The sequence below is a fragment of the Neopelma chrysocephalum genome, unplaced genomic scaffold, assembly GCF_003984885.1.
Source record: "Neopelma chrysocephalum unplaced genomic scaffold, ASM398488v2 Primary Assembly neopelma1_98, whole genome shotgun sequence".
Lineage (NCBI taxonomy): Eukaryota > Metazoa > Chordata > Aves > Passeriformes > Pipridae > Neopelma > Neopelma chrysocephalum.
The window spans coordinates 3,198,542-3,217,046 of NW_020897761.1; the positions used below are offsets into that span (position 1 = coordinate 3,198,542).

At 43.9% G+C, this 18,505-nt stretch overlaps 1 protein-coding gene across 7 annotated transcripts in view; it reads left to right on the plus strand.

Moving 5' to 3' along the window:
* METTL11B (methyltransferase like 11B) overlaps positions 1 to 18,505 on the plus strand; it is a 31,022-nt gene that overhangs the window by 1,947 nt on the left and 10,570 nt on the right. For 2 of the 7 annotated variants that reach the window (XM_027694692.1, XM_027694694.1), the window contains exon 2: positions 260 to 336. In XM_027694692.1, the coding sequence (XP_027550493.1) occupies positions 270 to 336 (67 nt within the window). In that variant the 5' untranslated portion in view covers positions 260 to 269. Of the gene's footprint in view, positions 1 to 259; positions 337 to 12,566; positions 12,785 to 18,505 lie in introns of all 7 variants that reach the window. The other 5 variants (XM_027694693.1, XM_027694695.1, XM_027694689.1 and 2 more) reach the window with 4 other exon arrangements.

Consider the following 18,505-nt stretch of genomic DNA (forward strand, 5'->3'; position numbering starts at 1 on the left):
GGAGTTGCAGAGAAGAGCAGAATAGGAAGAGAACAGTAGAGAAAGTTGGGTGAGAGGACTGAAGCAGGTGAGTTAAAGCAAGAGGAAAGACAACTGTGGAGTATTCTCAATTTAAATATACAGTAGAGTAAGTGTAGATGAAAATACTAACAACATTTCTATTCTTTGTTTTCATTAAAAAAGTGAAGATCCTTTTTATTGTCAATGACAAAGCACCCTTTTATGCAAAAAATTGAGATTTTTTTTTTTTTTGGTTGAGGTGCAGACAGATGTTCTTAACCAGATGGACAGAATACACTGTGACACCGAAACAACACCCACCATTACTGTCTCATGGTAACTTGGTTTTATTTCTAACCATTTGTTCTCTTATGACTGAAAAGTACTGATGCTAATGCTGATTTTGAAGTTGTCATTGTCTTCAATGAGCCTTTGATGTATAACAAGACTGCATGTTGAAAATGCATTGGGTCTGATTGCTTTTCCTGTGATCACAGTGAAAACAAAATTCCAACAAAATAGCCAACACTGGTTTTCTATAGCAAATGGAATTGTTGAAGTGTAATAGACTAATCTCTGTCTTGTGGAATTAAGAAATCAAAGCAAGCCTGAGATTTGTAATCTCTCCATCCAGGATTGCATCCTGGCTCTCAGGAAAAAAGAATTGGGTGGTTTTGAAGGGAAAAACAGTGAATGTGGGATTCTTTTCTAAACCTCGTAAAATGAACTCTGCATAAAACTCCTTAAGGCCCTTTATTAGCTAAAATAAAGTACAGCAATCTGAAAGGATGACTTTCAGGGAAACGTTACTTGATTAGACTGTGCTGCTCAGAGGGGGATGGAAATGATGTTGTTCTGATGTGCTGTCACACAGTAAGTGATTGAGGGATGGAGGTAATAAACCCTGGGCTTAAAAGTTTATGTTGGAAGGAAGAACTGAGACGAGGTGGAGCAGAATCTGATTTGCAAAGGGAAAGCCTGACTTAACTCTTCTGGATGAAATTAATCTTGGAGCACAGAGCAAGGTGGTTCTTGAATACCTTTTTGATCAGCAGTGACAGGGACATGTGCACAAGAGAGGAGCGTTTTCAATCCGACACGTGATCGCACTGGGAAATCCCGGGTGCATTTCTTATCCTTGGACACGAGACTTCACAAAAATTAAACCAGGAATCTCTAGGGAGAGCACGGCAGGAATACAGTACCCAAACTCAGCTGCAGCTGGGGATGTGGCAAACAAACCATCTACACAGACTTTCAGTGCCTGACTTGAGGCTTGAAGGTTGCGATTTACAGGAAAAATACCAGTTTACTCATGTCCTAAGCAAGGCTGCTCTAAGAAATGTGGGAAAATATAAAATATACCCTAATGGTGCTACAATTACCTTTTTTTCCCTTAAAGGATCAAGCCTATAAGAAGGAATTTTACTGGGAGGAACACAGAACAGCATGTTGTGTATTTTCATAGAATCACAGAATCATTTAGGTTGGAAAAGACCTTTAAGATCATGGAGTACAACAGTAAACCTAACACTGCCAAGTCCACCACTTAAGTGCCACATATAGCCATCAGCATGTTCTGTATGTGTATGTTCAGTATGTATGGTACACTAGAATTTGCATATTTCATTTCTGCTCATTTTCGGGCAAAAACAACTTGAAAAGATTAAATATAAAAGTGTCCATACAAGAGCAAGCAGATGGACTCTCTCTGCTCATACCATCTTGTGACCCCCAGTGACAATGCTGGAGAGTTCTTGTGCAAAATCCTGATTCTGCTGAAGGCAATGAGAGTTTTACCACTGACCCCAGTGGGGACAGAATTTCACCTCCTAATGTTTATTAGATGCAGCAGGCAGAAACCAGACTTGTAGCTATAAAGGCTATGACATTTTATGGTTCTGACTCTGCAACCACTCAAGCACATGCCTAATTTTGCCACAGTAATAAAGTTAAGCACCAGCTTAAGTGTTTTCAAGGAGGGGTCTCCTTTACACTTGAACAAGTCTATATTTGATCATAAATCAGGAATTCCTCCCCTTCCTCGTCTCTCCCCTTCAAAAGAAAGGGATTCTGCATGTGATCATCAAATTCTTTCTACTTTGCACAAAAATAATTACCTTTTTTCAGTTTTTGTCAAAAAAAGCTAAGGGAGAGTTAGGAATGAGTACCTCAGCTGAAGTGGTGTCACTGAGGTGACATTTGACTTACAACAAGTTAGTCATTTCAAACAGATTAAAAAGGGAAATTTTCGTTTCTCAACAATTTATTGTAAATATCCCAGACAGTGGCTGTTTCCTTTAAAAAAAATGAAGATTTTGCACAACACTTTATGACCAAAATAGTTTTCATTACATTTTTTAACTACTCTGAACAATGCTAGCCTTGTTCTTCGTGTCAGTGCAAATCCTGCTCCTCTTGCAGGCTGCAGCATTTGTGTCTTTGTTTCCACTTACTTTTAACCAAAGCACACAAGTAATGTAGCAGAGTGAAAAACAAGGAGAGGCATTTAAGCTGGATGAATTCAGACCTGAAATCAAGCATAAAATTTTAGTGGGATAGCACTTAACACGTGGAATAACCTTAGGATTTATGAGTTGATGCTTCTCCATTATTACCAGTCTTTACATCAGGAGTTTAAGAAAGAGAATGTGGATGAATGTTCAGTAAATTCTTTCACAGGTTCTGTTCTAATGCTAATTTGCTTTATTTACATTGTGACAATGCTCCACTAGGTAGGGGGGATGATAAGTCAGTTTTATACTCACTGGGAACCCAAGCAGAGGCTGTACTTCTGTTTAATTTAGTGCACTTACCCCTTCACCCTGCTTGGTCTTCCCAGAACTATCTGAGGCAGCATGGCTGGGGTGGAAACTGGAAAAATGTGCATAACAGAGAAAATGTGACTTATGTGCCAGTCAGCTGGGAGCAGATGACAAGATGGATGCAGGGAGTGAGGGCTCATCACAGTGAGCAAAACTTTAAGGCTGTGCTTCCTTGCTGCCTGCACCCCACCTCCTACTCCACCTAAGCCATCAGTTCTGGGTGGAATATCAGGCAAGATACCTTTTCCTGAGGAGCTTTCCAAGTTATCCCTGACAAGACTGGACGTGACCTGCAGACCACCTGGCTCTGGAGCAGCGTGTTCCAGGTGTTGTCCCAGTGTCCCAGCACAGGAACAGGCAGAGGGATTGCTGGCTGTGAAACACAGGGAAGGAATGGCAGGAGAGCGTATGGGGCATGTGGAAGAGACTGTGTCTGTTGTTCAAAATCAGGTGAATGGGGCAGGAGACCTGAGAGGTGGAAGGGGACCTTTCTTCACCCTCCCAGCTGTACTTTCCAGGAGTCTGGAAGGCACTGGGGGAAGGAAGACTTGGAGGCTGATCTAGCTGGCCCATGGGTAGGAAAATACGAGGGCCCAGGAGTTCAGCTCTGGTAATTACTAGTTCTCAGGAGCTTCTGGGTTACAATAATGGAAGTTTTACAGTGCTGTTGAGCTGTGTGTTGCAAAAACAATCCTTCAGCTTTCAACTAATTTAGTTACCATCTGTAAGCTATTTAAGCAATTCCCCTTTTTTCACTTTCCCCATTTAATTTTGCTATGTATGCTTTTTCTTCATTACACCTCCTACATGTGCATCTGTACAGACACAGGTATGGAACTCAGGATTTTCCATAGGACTGGAAAACACCATAGTCACTATTGTGCTTTGTGGGCAGAACAGGGTAATGCTACATTACTGTAGCCCATCCACAGATTGGAGGCATTTTGCTGGGGGCACCTGTGGTCTCTTCCTGCACCAGTGTTTTTTACATAGACCCAGAAAGAGTGGAATACATAAATATAAAGTGCTTTGTCTTGTGAAACTCTGACATTGGCGTTTGTGTAGATGTCTGAGTTTTATTTTGTACAAAACTCAATTTGCTACTGGATTTCAGATTTCAAAGTTATTAACACATTAAAGTTGTCCTTAGTTCACCCAGCTCTGGCTAAGTACTGCTTCTCATATGGTTCATAAGATTTCCCTGGAACCCAGGGGCATATCAGTTGTCGTGGCAAGAGGTGAGTTAATTAGTAGCATTCCAACATATCCTGGGCTTTATTGGCTAGTAGTGAAGAATCCCAGAAGAAGGAAAGCACTGTAATTGTGCCAGATCCATCCTGTGTTTCCTATAGTTTCATTCTTGAATTTTTTTCATATATATTGTCTCAGTGCCAGTGCTCATGGTCTCTGAAATTAAAAGCATTTCTCATAAAGGGGATTATGAGATTAAAAATATTGCTCCTAAAGAACACGTTGATCCTCACTGGGAGGATGACAGACATAAAACCATCAAATTACTGATGTCACCAAATAAAACTAATTTAGGAGATAACAGTGCATTTTTAAACAAATAGTGGGGATGAAGTAGATTTACAAACTGTAAGAGCTTTCCTTCCCAATATGCTCATTCTTCATTTATCATAATAAGAAAACCCCTTAAACTTAAAGTTAGTCTCATACAAATGTCACTTGCTAGCTTTCTTGCTAATCCAGAGGAAATATTATCCTAGTGGTCCCTGAGGTCCAATGTCTAGGTGTTGGATACATGATAAACTTACTTGAAGCTTTCTTAGTGAGATATAGTCCTCTAGAGACAGCTGTGGATTTAATTTTTCAAGCCTTAGTACAACCTAACCTCTTAAAAATAAGATTTAAGTTTCCCTTGTCAGGTCACTTAAGAGTTTCTTCCTTTATTTTACTTTTTTTTTTTTATTTCCCTCCTCTGCTACTTGCCCAGACTGCTAATCCCCAGCCTCTGGAGGAAACACTTAACCATCTCGAACTTTTCATGTCTTGATTATTTTTTTGGTTCCAAAAGACAACACGCATACATTTGGCTTTTGAATGGTTCTAGTCTGAGAGCTCAGATAGAAAATGTTAATAAAAAGAAGCAAATAGTTTCCAGTCTTGATCATTCCATTTTCTGCTTCAGTTCTGAACAAAGGTGGGTTTTGCAAATTTGGAGCCACTCCTCTCAGTAAGAGCAGTATTTCACAAGAAGAGGTGTGTTTATAGTCTCTGCAATCCAAGTTCCTGTGTGTTTATACTGTCCAGGAGTTGGGTTTAATCTGATTTCCTTGCCCCTTGATACTTATTACTTATTTTTTCAGACACTGAGTTTGGTGTTCAGGGCGTGCACAGGACTTAACTGCTGAGCTCCTGATCCTGTGAAACTCCACACAACTGAGAGACAGGTTAAGGATGGAGGGTGACCAAGCCAGCAATGTCACACTGTATCTGGAATGCAGGGGGTATTATACTCCTGATACTTTTACTGATCCACAAAAAATGCTGTTTACAGCTCCTGAACCTCTCTCATTTCCCTGGTGTGCACACACCACACCCAGGTTCTGCCAGACCCTTCCTTCTTGGGAGCTGAAGGTGCGAGAGGTCTTTCAAGGTCACTTGTCATTTGTTCCCTACAGTCAACTTTTCTTTTTTCCTTTCAGCTCATTTTTCTTTGGCTTCCTCAGGAAATTAGTTTTATCTTGCCTTACCTATCCATGCATTTCTCAGGTCTCTTCTCCCTCTCTCTAATAACTTAATGACATGTTGGCCAAGTGCAGCCACCACTGAAAGATGTGCAGAGTCTGAAAGTTAATTAAGTTTCTAGAGGTTTGTGTGCTCTGGCTGCCAGGTAGATGAGAGAGAGAGACCTGTGTTAGGGACTGTGCTGAGGGAGAGTTAAGCAGAGTTCAGCTCTTTGGCAGCAGTGAGGGGTCAGTCCCTCTGTGCACACTCGCCAGACAGACAGACAGACAGCACAGATGAACAGGCTGGCCAAGCTGGCCCAGAGCAGCTCCAGACTGGCTGCAGCACAGGCACTTTCTTGTCCAGTGTGGATCTTCCAGGATAGATGGCAAGTGAGGGGAGACATGGGGCTTGTTTTAGGTAGAAGCAGTAAGGCACAAATCTAAAAGAAAAATCATGTGTGGCTCAAAGAACAGCACATTTTCCAGTTCAGTTTGAACTGTCCTAACAAAAAGGATGTTCACCATGTGTGAAATGTGCTGCTGTACCAGATCAGGGAAATGCCAGTCTGATGTTTGCCCTCCAAGCCAACAGCAGGGAGAGATCCACAGAGCTCCAGGTCTGAAAGTCTGGATTTTAACATCTCAGCCTCTCTAAAAGGACAGGCATATTGCAGAAGGTGAAATGATCTCTCTAGTGCCCACAGCCCTTCTTTCTACAGATCTGTTGTTACTCCTTTCTTCTTGCTCAGGTTGGAGTTTCTCTTTTGTCCTGATGTTCACACTCTGCAGAAAGGCTGTTCCCTCCTGGCATCACCACTGCCATGTCACATCACTGGGGTGTGCCCTGGTATTCCCAGGATGGGAGGCTTCATGCCTGTGCCTTCTAAGAGCTCAGGAAAATACCTGGTCTGGCTCTGTGCAGGAGCAGCATGGAGGTGCTAAGAGCCAGCCAAAGTACATTTCCTAGCTAATGGATTTAGGCTGTGTTCCCTAGGCACTGCTGCCAGTGGCTGTCAGACACAGGATAACTGGCCAGTAGCTCTTTGGTCTGAGCAGATGGGTCAGTCACATGCCTTAGGTAGGAAGGATCCAGCTGAGAGGAAGTGGAAAGGCATGTTTTTTCTGGCAGCGTTGTGTGCTGAAGGAGCTTTGATGGTTTGGGCTGCCATCTTTCTTTTGCTTTGGAATTGAAAATAAAGCCTTGAGAGACCTTTCACCAAAGCATTTCTGGCATTTGCGTGCCAGAGCTGAAAGACATGAATGGTAACTTATCTCCCACTTGCCCAGTTCTCCCACAGGCTTTACTGTATTGCTTTTTGTGCTGTTTCCTGAGTGTGCAACATCTTCCTTATCCCAGCTCACCAAACCACTATCCCCTCCAGTCACTCCTTAAAACTCTCATCTCATGTGCAGTCCACAATGGCTGAGACAGCCAGTTTCCAGTCCCCCTTCCTCCTTGGTTAGGGCTGTGCCTGCATTTGAAACAGAGCTGTGAAGGGATATGAACTATGCACACATGCACACACAAGACTACAGCTGACTTGATCCTGCATTTCCCAAAACCCACAAGCCCTGCCAGTCAGCCAGAAGGAGATTTTTGTTAGCTTTCACCTCAAAAGGGAGCTTTATCCTGTGCTTGAGCCAACAGAGGGCAATAGACTCAAAATTCAATATTGAGAAGAAATGCTTTTAAAAGATGCCTCTGAGCAGCCCAGCCCTTACTGTATGTGGAGTCACATATCACAGCAAAAGGCGGCATTCCACGCTGGACCTAAAACCTTCTCAGGCTCCATCAATTAAACCACCACATATGGGGTGGAAGAGACTCAGCAAGGAACTCTCACTAGGGTTCAATGAAAACCAGATGTTGTGGGCACAGCTGTCATGCTTCTTATCAGGAACAACAGAGCAGCTCCTGCTGCAGTTTCATCAGGAACCCTGCCCTTCCTTCCCTTCAGCCCCAGAACTACTGAGAGTCCCTAAGCAGAACCAAACAAAATGCTCGTGGCCAGAGCATGCAGGAGTCCACCCCAAATATTGCTATTTACCTTGGCCTACTGTTTGTGGATCTCCAGATCAGCGTCGTGCTGTGGCTGTCGCTGTGCTTGGGACATGAGGAGACAGGCTCCCTCTCCTACCTAAGAGGACTTCTCTCACTCCCTTTAAAAAGTAATTTAGTGTTGGCACCAGAGCTAGAAGAATTGGAGGAAAAGAAGTGTGTATTCCCTCCATAGGGACAGAGCTCTGGCCAATTTCATTTACATGAATTATAATGTATTTACCCATAGGGCTCACATGCTGTCTTTAGTTGCTTTAGATGGAATTCCAGATTGCTAAATTCCAGTTGTGTAAATGATAACAGATTGCTGCTGTGACTGCACCCATGAAAGCGCCTGGGAATTGTGCAGGATATGCCCTGAAGGGTGTGAGTCATCCTGACCTACAGGCAGTGAACTCTGCTTTGGAAATGTGGTTCAAAAAAGGGTTTCTCCTGAGAATCAGCAGTCTATCCCAAGGTTGGGTCTTTGCCTGAGGACCTGTTTTGCTCTGCATTTCCTTGGGTCATTTTTCACAGTGATTTGGCAAGACTGATCAGTCTGCTGGTGACAACATTGTTCTTGTTTGCCCTTGTAAATGAAAGGCAGAAACTAAATTTACCTAAATTTGATTACAAACAAACAAATAAAAATTTGAAGAAGGGAAATAGTCCTGCAAACAAACAAAACATTTTGTTTGGCCTGAAACAGAAATTTTTTTTCAGGGTGAGAAAAGGGAAATATTTCAGTTTCTCATCAACCCAAACCACTATTTTTTGTCAATTCTACAGTCAACTCAAAACCAAATTACTTTCACAGTAATACTTTTGAAAATTGCTAAGTCTAATTGGACCCATGAGTGGAGTTTAGGTGGGTGAGGATTGTGACTAAGAAAGTCAGACAATTAATGCATCCATTGTCATATTAGTATTTTCCAGCCTGACACCCAGACATGGGCGTTCACTGTTGCTCTGAAAAAGCCACCGAAGCTGCAGCAGAACAATCCAGGCAGCAGCAGTCAGTTGTAAAGGTTCCCACCTGCCACCCAACCTGCAGCTGTTCTTCTCTGCCCTCACAACTACATGTGTGCTCTCTGCCTGTGCCTCTTCTGTCAACATCATCCTGTGGTTCTCAGGAACTTTTAAAATCTTGTTGTCAAAGATAAAACAAAAATTACTTGCTTTAACCACATCTATTCCTGACAGCATATGCCAGGCATGAGTGTGAGGGAGAAGAATTAATAGAGGCCTTTTTAAGGTGAGGAGACATCTTACAGCAATTCTGATGGTTTGTCCATGTGGAAATTGGATTGCATACCAGGTGTTTTGTAAGCAGAACACAGTAATTTAAAGGCAAAATTGACCCTTTGTGATCTGTGTGATATGTTGAGCTGGTGCACATGGTTTTGTTTTTCATTGCTGTGCAGCTGATGTGTTTCAGGAGTAGTGTGTACAGCTCAGGTCTGCACAGACAGGTGGTTACCTACTAATGCAAAGGCCAGTACAACTTCTCTTTAAATACCCTGATGCTCCAACAACCAGATCCACCTTGGATCTTGCATAACTCATCATAAGCCATCTGATGCCTTATTTTAAACCTGCTTCTCTCAGGCAGAGATCAGCTGAAGGTCTTTTAACAAGAAGCTGCTCTAGCTGATCCTTCATTTTAATCCATGCTAAACCCCCCCTAGAACTGCCTGATCTCACGGGGAGGAAGAGGAAGACACACAGAGGAACTATTTGCTGACCCACATAAATACAAGCACATTCTTATTTTAGACTAAAAGCTGTTGGAGCCAAGGACTGTCATGCATTATGGATGTGTAGACTGTTATTTTAGTGTAGGGCTTCAGTTTGTCCAGAGGTCCAGATTCTCCACTGTCCCTCCTACCAAGAGGAAGGTTGGCTAGCTGGCTTCAACTTCAGCAAAAGCTAAATAGCTGTTTTAGAAAGGTAACTAAGCTTTTCAGCAGTGATCCTACAAGTAGCATGGGTGCCATCGTGCCCGTACTCAAGCCCCACAGTTCTTGTTAATGTAAATGTGGGCATGTTGTAGTGCTGGCATGGTTCACAGTTTCTGTGAACTAATCCTATTTTTTTCAGAACTGTTTTTTTGACACATTTGTGTTGGGTGGTTGAGAATGGTACCATGGAAAGACAAGTGTGGATGTGACCAACCATCCTTATGGGTTTTATAGTGTCTCATAAGAGCAAGGCTCACCTTGCTGAGTGACACCAGGATGAGACCTGTCTCTCTACCTCATCTACAGTTTTGATGCAATCTTTGAAATAGTTCTGGGATCTGTTTGAGATAGAGAGGTTTAAATGTTGATTGGTGGTGGGGTAGTAAAAGTCAGCAACAGAGACACACATAACATGATTGTTATGCTGTTTTCCTAAGGAAAGTGGACTAGGAGGAGTGTGTTATGAAAAGATCACTACCAGGGCATTAAATGATAGAGAATGCACTTTTTTGCCTTCATGCTTCACATCCTCCTGGCACAGCTAAAAGCCGAGGCCCATGTGGACTTCCTGACTGTCAGAGCTATGGGGATTCCTGGGGCTGTGGTCCCAGAACCCTCCATAGTCCTGTCCCACCATTTGACTCCACTAGGACACATCAGGGCTTAGGCTTCATGCTTGGAGTCACTGCTGTCTCTAAGTAGAGGGGTCACTTTGCTACACAATGGGCATTGCCAAAACTGCAGCCATGGCAGATGTGAAACACGGTGTCAAATGCTGAACAGGTGGGTCCTGACACTTCTAGGGGTGTCTTTTGTAAGCTTGCTTTCCAAAGCATTAACGTGCTGTCTTGACACATCCGTTCCTGGCACGCTGACGGGCGAGTGGCTGAAAATAGATAAGCAAAGAGAAAGGGTCAGATCTGTGAGAAAACCAAGACATGCACCAGGATTGTGTTTAGGCCCAGATACTTTAGAATTAGTTGGAGAGAGCCTGACTTCTCTGATAGATACATAACTGGGAGGAATTTTGGGACTGAGTTATTTCAAGGGAATTTCTAAGGCTGCGTGAACATCACCCTCTGTTCAAGGAAGGGCTCAGACTCTGGTGCAGTGGCACTAGAGCTGATGTAACCACCCCCATGATCCCACTCTCTCCATCCCATCCTCAGCTGCACATTTCTGCCTCCCCTCTTGCATTTCCCTGGCAGTTGTAAGCTCTACACTGAGCTTGTTCGTAGTGCTAACCAGACAAAAAAAGCCTGAAATGTCTCAGCAGACACCTCAACAAGGGAGTATGCAAGCAGGAAGGAGTGGAAAGGTAGAAACATATCTTCCATTACTTAAATCACCTTTGGCTGTTGTGGAACTCCCTTGGGCACACCTCTCTGACAGGATGAAGCAGGGAGATCTGCATTATTGATGAGGCCACTGTGTATTGTTGTTGGATGGCTCCCACCTCCACATTGCCATCCCAGGTGGCTGCTCCAGCCCCCATAGTGCAGCACATGACAAATTCCCTTGTGTCAGCTGTGGGCTGGATTGGGGAACTGATCCCACTTGAAAGAAAAATAAGTATATTTTTCTGAATAAGATTTATTCATTGGTCTGTTCACCAACACGTTTGCACAATCACATAGACTGGAGCAGGGGAGCATGTGCCAGTGCAGTTAGGTGAGAATGAGTAGTACAGGATGGTAGTTTAAGGAAACAAAAAAGGCCAGGGATAGTTTTGCCCCTAAATACTTTGAATAAGTAATATCAAAGCAGAGAAACAGAGATTGATTGCTCCAAAAGGAAAATTATGTTGAAAAATAGGCTTTAATTGATGCATTGCTAAAGCATCACCTGTAGCCAAATTACTAGTGATTTTCCTTGGTAAAGGCTGGGTCATCCTTGTGCTGCTCTTAGAAGCTTGATCAGATATTTGTCAGGAGGTTGCAGTGCTGCTCAGGACATATGGCAGCCCTTTTGTGTTGGAAACATCCAACTTCCTGACTCTGCGTTGCTGCATCATAGTTTGCTTACACTGCAGACAGCTGGAATAAACAGCCTGAAAAAAAGCAGCACTGCTGGGCACACTGTGTGGAGGTCAGTGCAGTCAGTACAAGTCCCTATCCCCTTGCCAGGTACCTTTGCAACTCGAGAGTCTTGAGGCTGTACCACACCAAGAGCCTGAACTGCCACGGGACAAACGAGGTTTTGAAGCAGTACTGGTCTCTCCTTGTCCCTTGTGGGCCTGAGCTTCCTCGGGGTTGGGACATACTTGTGGTATACAGCCCCCTTTATGTAGTGGCCTGAACCTGCTCTTTCCCAGACAAGAAATTTGTCCACATTTGTTAACAGGAAGTTTATCTCCTGTTGTTCTTCTGTGTATTTTGTTAACTAAAGCAAAAAGTTCTTATCCTTCCCTGACTTTACCATTCCTGTGTTGCCAGAAAGCAATTCCTTCCAGCTAGTCCCTGCTGATGAGGTAGTCTATATGATTTAAGCAGATTAAATGAGCCCAGGCAAATTGTAGAAAGTAGCTTGCCCTGTCACACACAGTGACAAAGCCTGAAGATGAATCTGTTGCTTTCTCTTTGCTTGCTGTAATCACAGTTTATTAGGACACACAGTTTGTGTAGAGGCACATCCGTGTTCTGTCTTCTGGCCTTCCTGTTGACTGAAGAACTAATAGTGAGGGAGACACACAGAAACAAAACCACCCTGTGAGATATAAAAGAGGGAGATCCTGGATAATATCTGAGTTCCTTTGAAGTGAAGGATGAATAGATTAGGAGAAGTGTAATTGAATTAAAGCTACTCTTTCTTGGAGTAGATATACTTTTACCCTGGCTAAGCAATTTCCTGGGTGATTTTTTTTCCACTTTCCAGCACCTGCTTGTCTCAGAGGGCGACACTCCAGAGCTTGCTGTGAGCCAGTGCCAAGAGCCAGCATTTCTCACTCCCCTCGCCCGCCTCCGCCCCCTGCGCCGCTCTCGGCACACACCCCGATATAGAATGACAGCACGGTGCCTCAATTTAAATGACACTGCCTCTGCCTCTTCAGCAGGACAGGTCCTGCAGAGAGCACCAGCCACAGCAGCTGTCCACCCTCACAAAACATCTTCATCATGGCGTATAAAGCAGCACATTTGGCCTTCAAGTCGCGCTGGCACAAGACCGACGAAGAACTCTGTCGGCACAGTATGTCCTTTGTCTTGCACAAGGCAATCCAAAATGACTTCTTTAAGTGTTACCTTTATCTGCTGGAGAAGCTTCCCCTGGGTGAGTAGCCAGTGGGCAGGAGTGTCTGTGTGTGTGTGACCGTGCTCTGGGAAGGTGTATCATGTTTTATGGTAGAGGGCAGACACATTAGTGGCAGTAAGTGTAGTAGTTTAGAGAAGCCCGGAATCGTTTGGTGCTCTCTCTCTCTCAGCTCCCTCTTATTTAGTACCCTGTTGTTTTACCTTAGTACTCCAGGAATTGTTAGAAGAGGGCAAGGGAAAGACCAGAGTGAAAGAAAGGTTTGGTTTCTGGCAGACAGTTCCTTTTTTTGTCACCGTTTGAGTAAAACACACTTTGACCTGTTTGGAACTTGGAAGGACAAATGCCAAACTAGCAGAGCTGACAGGCCTTACCTTCTGTTGCCTGATACATGTTTTGTTGTCATTTTGGGTGTCCTTAGCCCTGTTGTTTGTATTGTTTTGGACAAGTGCTTGGAAGGTAATGATTTAAATTTTTTTTCAAGAGTCTTCTCTACCCTGATCTCTGCAGCAGGCTGTCTAGCCTACAGTTTGTTCTCTGAGAGGAAAATGCTTCTAAAACATTTGTTTATAGACAAATTCCAGTAACAGCCTCTGGTACAGAATACCAAGACTTTTTTTTTTTTTTTTAAATACAGAAAATGAATGTTCACTTTTTAGGAAAATTTGACCCTGAACAAGAAAGAAAATTTCCATAGGATAATATAGCTAAAAAGTAGATTTGACTTGAGTCTGTATTACATTAGCAAGTCATGTTTTAAGCAGAATTATTCAGCCTACACTCAATGTCAGAACTGTAAGAATTTAAAGATGGAAAGGATGAGTCTCTGCAATAAACTGCTCTTCGCAGTGAACTCTTGAGAGCTCCTTCCTAACTGACTGATCCGTTTAGGTGAGAGGATTATCTTACCTGATTATGTGAACAATACAGATCCCAGTGAGAACTCTGCTCAGGAGGGTAGAACTCACGAGTCCTGTAAAGAGAAAAAGCATTTCTGTTTGTTATCTTAGTGTTTTGATGGGGCTTTTTTAATGCAGCAATATCTGCAGCTATTTGAAATGAAACTTGGAAGATAAATAGTTCTATACTTAGTGGCAGGTAGCTGTGAATGATGGACAGGAAGGAAAGATGTAAAGGAAGGAAAGTCAATTACAGGTCGATGAAGGCTCATGAAGTCTATGAAAATGTTATTCTTTCATTGTTTTGAAAATAAACACAACATATTAGAAACTGAGCAGGATTTTCTGCATTGTTAACTGTTAGTGTAAGTACCAATAGATCATTTTAAGGTTAGAAAGTACCATTATGACCATCTAGCTTAGTATTTCATGTAAAAGTTCTGCATTCAGCTTGTAACTTATGTCTGGGTCACAGTATGTATTTATGCAAACAAAAATATCTTGGTTTAAGGGCTTCAAATTGCTGAGAATACATCAGTCACCATTAAGCTGTTTCCAGGCCTAATTGCTTCACTCTTGTAAAACTGTATTTTATTTCTTGTCTGAATTTTATTTGAATTTCCATTCCCAGCCAACAAGCTTTGTAAAATGTTCCTATCAGACTAGAGATCCCCTCTGCCCGGCTTTGCATGACCTGACTCATTAAAACTTCACTAAAGAGCTTACAAGCCTGTTGCCAGCTTATCCAAATTGCTTTGACTCCATGGAGAATGGACTGTGAGCCCAAGCTTCCTGTGAACATTCCATATGTGTTACTCCGTGGTTACTGGCATGAGGGAAAAGTGGGCATGAGGACAGGTACTGTCGGGTAGCTCATGCACTGCGAATACACATCCAGGGAACTTCACAACATGTCAGGACTGCCATGCAGAAGCACCTAAATAGGCTGGAGGAAGGAGGCAGTGGCAAACTGGTACCATTCAAATTCGCTGAAATTCAAAGCCAAATGCCAGCTTGTGTACCTGGAAAGAAAAATAGCACCACCACAGGCTGGGCAGGGACTGGCTGGGGAACAGCCCCACTGGTTGGGTTTTTCTGGACAGGAACTGAATGTGAAGCAGCAGCGTGTCCTGGCAGCAGAGGCAGCCAACAGTATCCTGGGATGTTATAACAAAGGCATGGCTGGTGCATCAAGGGAAGTGATTATCCCCTTTTCTGCAGCAGTCTTTGGACCACATTTGTGGAATGTTGAACTCCCAATGCAGGAAATGACCTGGAGCGAGTTGGATGACCTCCAGGGTGGTGGGGGAACTGGAGCTCATGCCCTGTGAAGACAAAGGGAATGGGGAATGTTCAGCCAGAGGGGAGACCAAACATCACCTTGCTAGTACCTACAAGAAGATCATGAAGAAGATGAAGCTGAGCTCTGCATAGTGGTGTGAGGCTGGAGGACAAGAGGCAGTGGCTATAAATCAAAACAAAAGTAGTTTAGACTGGGTATAGGGAAAAACTCTTTCCCCAAGAGGACAGTCAGGCATTGGAATGGGTTGCTTGGTGAAGTTATGCAATTGTCTGTCACTGGAGGCTTTCTAAACCTAGCTGAATAAAGTCCTGGGGAACCTCATCTGCTGTCATGTCTGTCCCTGCTTTGAGCATAAATTTGGATTAAGTCTCCTGAGGTGCCTTCCAACCTGGATTATCCTGTGATCCAGTGCTGCAATGGAAAGGACAGAATGTGGCAGGTCTGAACATCTCTGCAGAATGTCATTTGCCAGTTCAGTTCAGAGTAGAGCTGAGCAGAATCGAACTGAACTTCTCAGGCTTCAAGACTGGATCCAGATATCTCTGTGTAAACAGTATTAAACGACTAAAGCAGCACTTTGGTCCTTTAGCAGGAGAAGACTGTGACCTCGCAGGGTAGTTAAGCGTGTCCTTAACCCTAAGCATGAATAATAATGCTGAAATCAAGCCTCACATTGAATCTTGCAGTGCTGCCCAGGGTCAGCAAGGTACAAAGCTTCCTTCAAGCTATGCTAACTCCACGCTCCCCCCACTCCACTGCCAGGTTCAGTGGTGGAGCACTTTTAGTCGTGTTTACTTAGGAGCTGAGCATATCTGGTATCACAGCCTGTTAAGAGAAACATGTCACTTTTACAGACCAGGGTAACATTTATAAATAAAAGACATGAGTAACTTTAGGCCCTGGTCCAACAATGTACTTAAATGTGTGTGAGTGCCCTTAAGCCCAGTGGACTTTAATGGAGCTCCTCAGATGCTGGAAATTATGCACATGTTTACATGGGCTGTGGGACTCGGTGCCAGTGGGGTGAGATCTGCAGTGGAAAACTTAGATGATCCATCCCTGGAGACAAATATTCCTGTGTGTGAGGCACATGTCTGTAAGTAAAATCTGCTCTGGGGGCGGGATGATGTTCATCCTCTATAAAACAGAATTTACATGGTTCTTAGACCACAGCTGAGAGGTAAATTCTACCCTGCACACAGATAACTATTTTTCAGCTGATGCACAAAGCAGATGTTGCATTTAGAAGGGAATGCTCAGCCAAACTGGAATTAGTTCAGTATCTTGCAGAAAGCAGTTGGAGCCACAAAATAATGTTCAGAAATAAAAACTTCAAAAAAATTACTTGCAGCATTTACTTCTGCCAGGGAAATTTAGCTGAGTAAACCCTGCAACCAAGAACTGTAGGACAGTGTACTGCAGGTTGGGATTGCACCTGGAATTGTTTATTAAGTGGTCAGTTTCTTTAGAGATTTGGACCAGATGCACTGGAAAACAACATTTTTGACTGATCCATAAGAAAATATTAGAGATAATGTTCTGGACTTTGCAGGGCAGAAGGCTCAGGTGGATTGTGTCTGTCTAGTTCATGCATTGGCATTCAGCTGTAGATCACCACTCTGCATCCAGACTGCGTTTGCAGTGACTGAAAATTATTAATGTCTCATGACTGGAGTGACCTTTAGGGAGCCAGTTCCTACCCTCAGCCTGAGTTTGCAGTGGGTTTCCTTTAACTGTCTCCATTTGGGGGACTTGCCAGCAGATTCAGACAAGGGACAACTGTGCCATGGAAAAGATTTCTTCTTAATTTACTGGAAACACATTTCTAACCTTAAATCTTACAAGTTACCTGCCTTAACACAGAAAACCTCGTATGTTAGACAGCTGCCCACTCTATAATGTCTGAGAGCCTCCATCATCCTCTCCTGCCCATGCCCTACTTTACAGAGTTCATTGAACTCAGGCTGTGTATCTGTAACAGGCCTCACAAGTATTTCATTTCCTGATGCACAAGATAGTCCCACATGGGTCATGGAAAGGGAGATGCCTCTTGCTAGATAGGCCCTGTGATGAGGGGGAGGCATGCTGGAGCAGGGCTGCAGCACCGAGTGCCACCAAGGACTTGTGTGCCTCTGTGCACTTCTCTTTTGGGGTAGATTCCTGCAAGCTGCAAAGCTCCCTCTCCCTGTGGATATGCTGCTGGAACTGCATGCCAGGCACAGCTGCAAGGCAGACCAGAGGTGAGGCTGATTGGCTGTGTCTGGAAAATTGGGTTGTGCATTGGGAGACTTGGCAGTGCTGCAAATTCCTGAGAGGGAGGAGTAACACCGAGGGAGCAAGAGGTGAAAATCACCTCTGGAGATCTCACACTGCACAAGTGAAACTGTGGGTCCACAGGAGAAGACTTTGGGTACAGTGCCAGTCTTTGTGTTAGCCTGTGTCCTTGCATGCCCTCGGGTGGGAGACATGCATAAAAAGATCTTTGCACAGTTTGATGCGTGGAGAAGCCCCTGTGGATGCTGACCCCGAGCTGGTTTTGGATGCCAGCACGTAAGGCAGGGCTCTGGGGCCCCAGCTGGCCCGGGAGGAGCTGCAGTCAGCTGGTGTGTGCATGCGAGTCCCGGCAGGAATTCTGCAAGCCTGATACTGGTTCTGAGTGAGAAATCTGAGAGCACACACTACAGATCTGCTATCCTGAACAGCATATCGTCCCCATGTGTTGCCTCAGGTCAGGCTCATGTTTTGAGTAGAAGGACTCTGAATATTTGTTGTTCATGCTGTCCTGTTGTGCAGACAGCCTGTAAAAGCCTTTCCCTTCAATTTAACAAAATGGGATAAATCACTGTCCCTTGACAGGTCCATTAAACAAGCCCTGGAATCATCACTGGACTCTTATATGGAAGATCTTGCAAAGCCACCATGCAGGGATTCAGTTCTGTTCACCAGACAGGCTGGCCTCTGAAAAGAAGCAAAAGGAGACACACAGAAGACAAAATGTTGCCACTCCTGGGGAAAGATGGAGATCACTTACTGGAAGAATCACAGCCACCAATGGAGTCCTTTTCCCAGGCTCTGGGAACCACCCTGGCCAACTTGTGCTGGGGATTGGCTGCTGCCCCCTTTGTATTAATTTCTTCAGCTAAATGGTTTCTTCTGAGTATGTGAATATAATCAGAGTGTGTAAAACTCTCAGGTTTGACCCTTGCTGGGCTCAGTGCTTCTTGTGGTATAAATTTCTCAGGCATAACATAAATGTGTAATGGATTAAAGCTTTAATAGTATCCGTTCAGCAGTTGACTTAAGCAGGTGATGACAAGAGGGGCTGTAATGCTGCTTTTGTTGGATGAAGGATATGCCGGGCATGCTGCTTATGTGTAACCCAATAGCACTATTCTGTTCCGAGTGGTCCTTGGTGGTAATTATTCCCCATCCTACTTCCTTTGTCCCCCCCCTCATTTGCCTCCAAAATGTCATTCTCCTGCTGAGGATGGGCAGGCACACACTTATCATTCCCTGCTGAGCTTGCTTGCCCTCAATAAA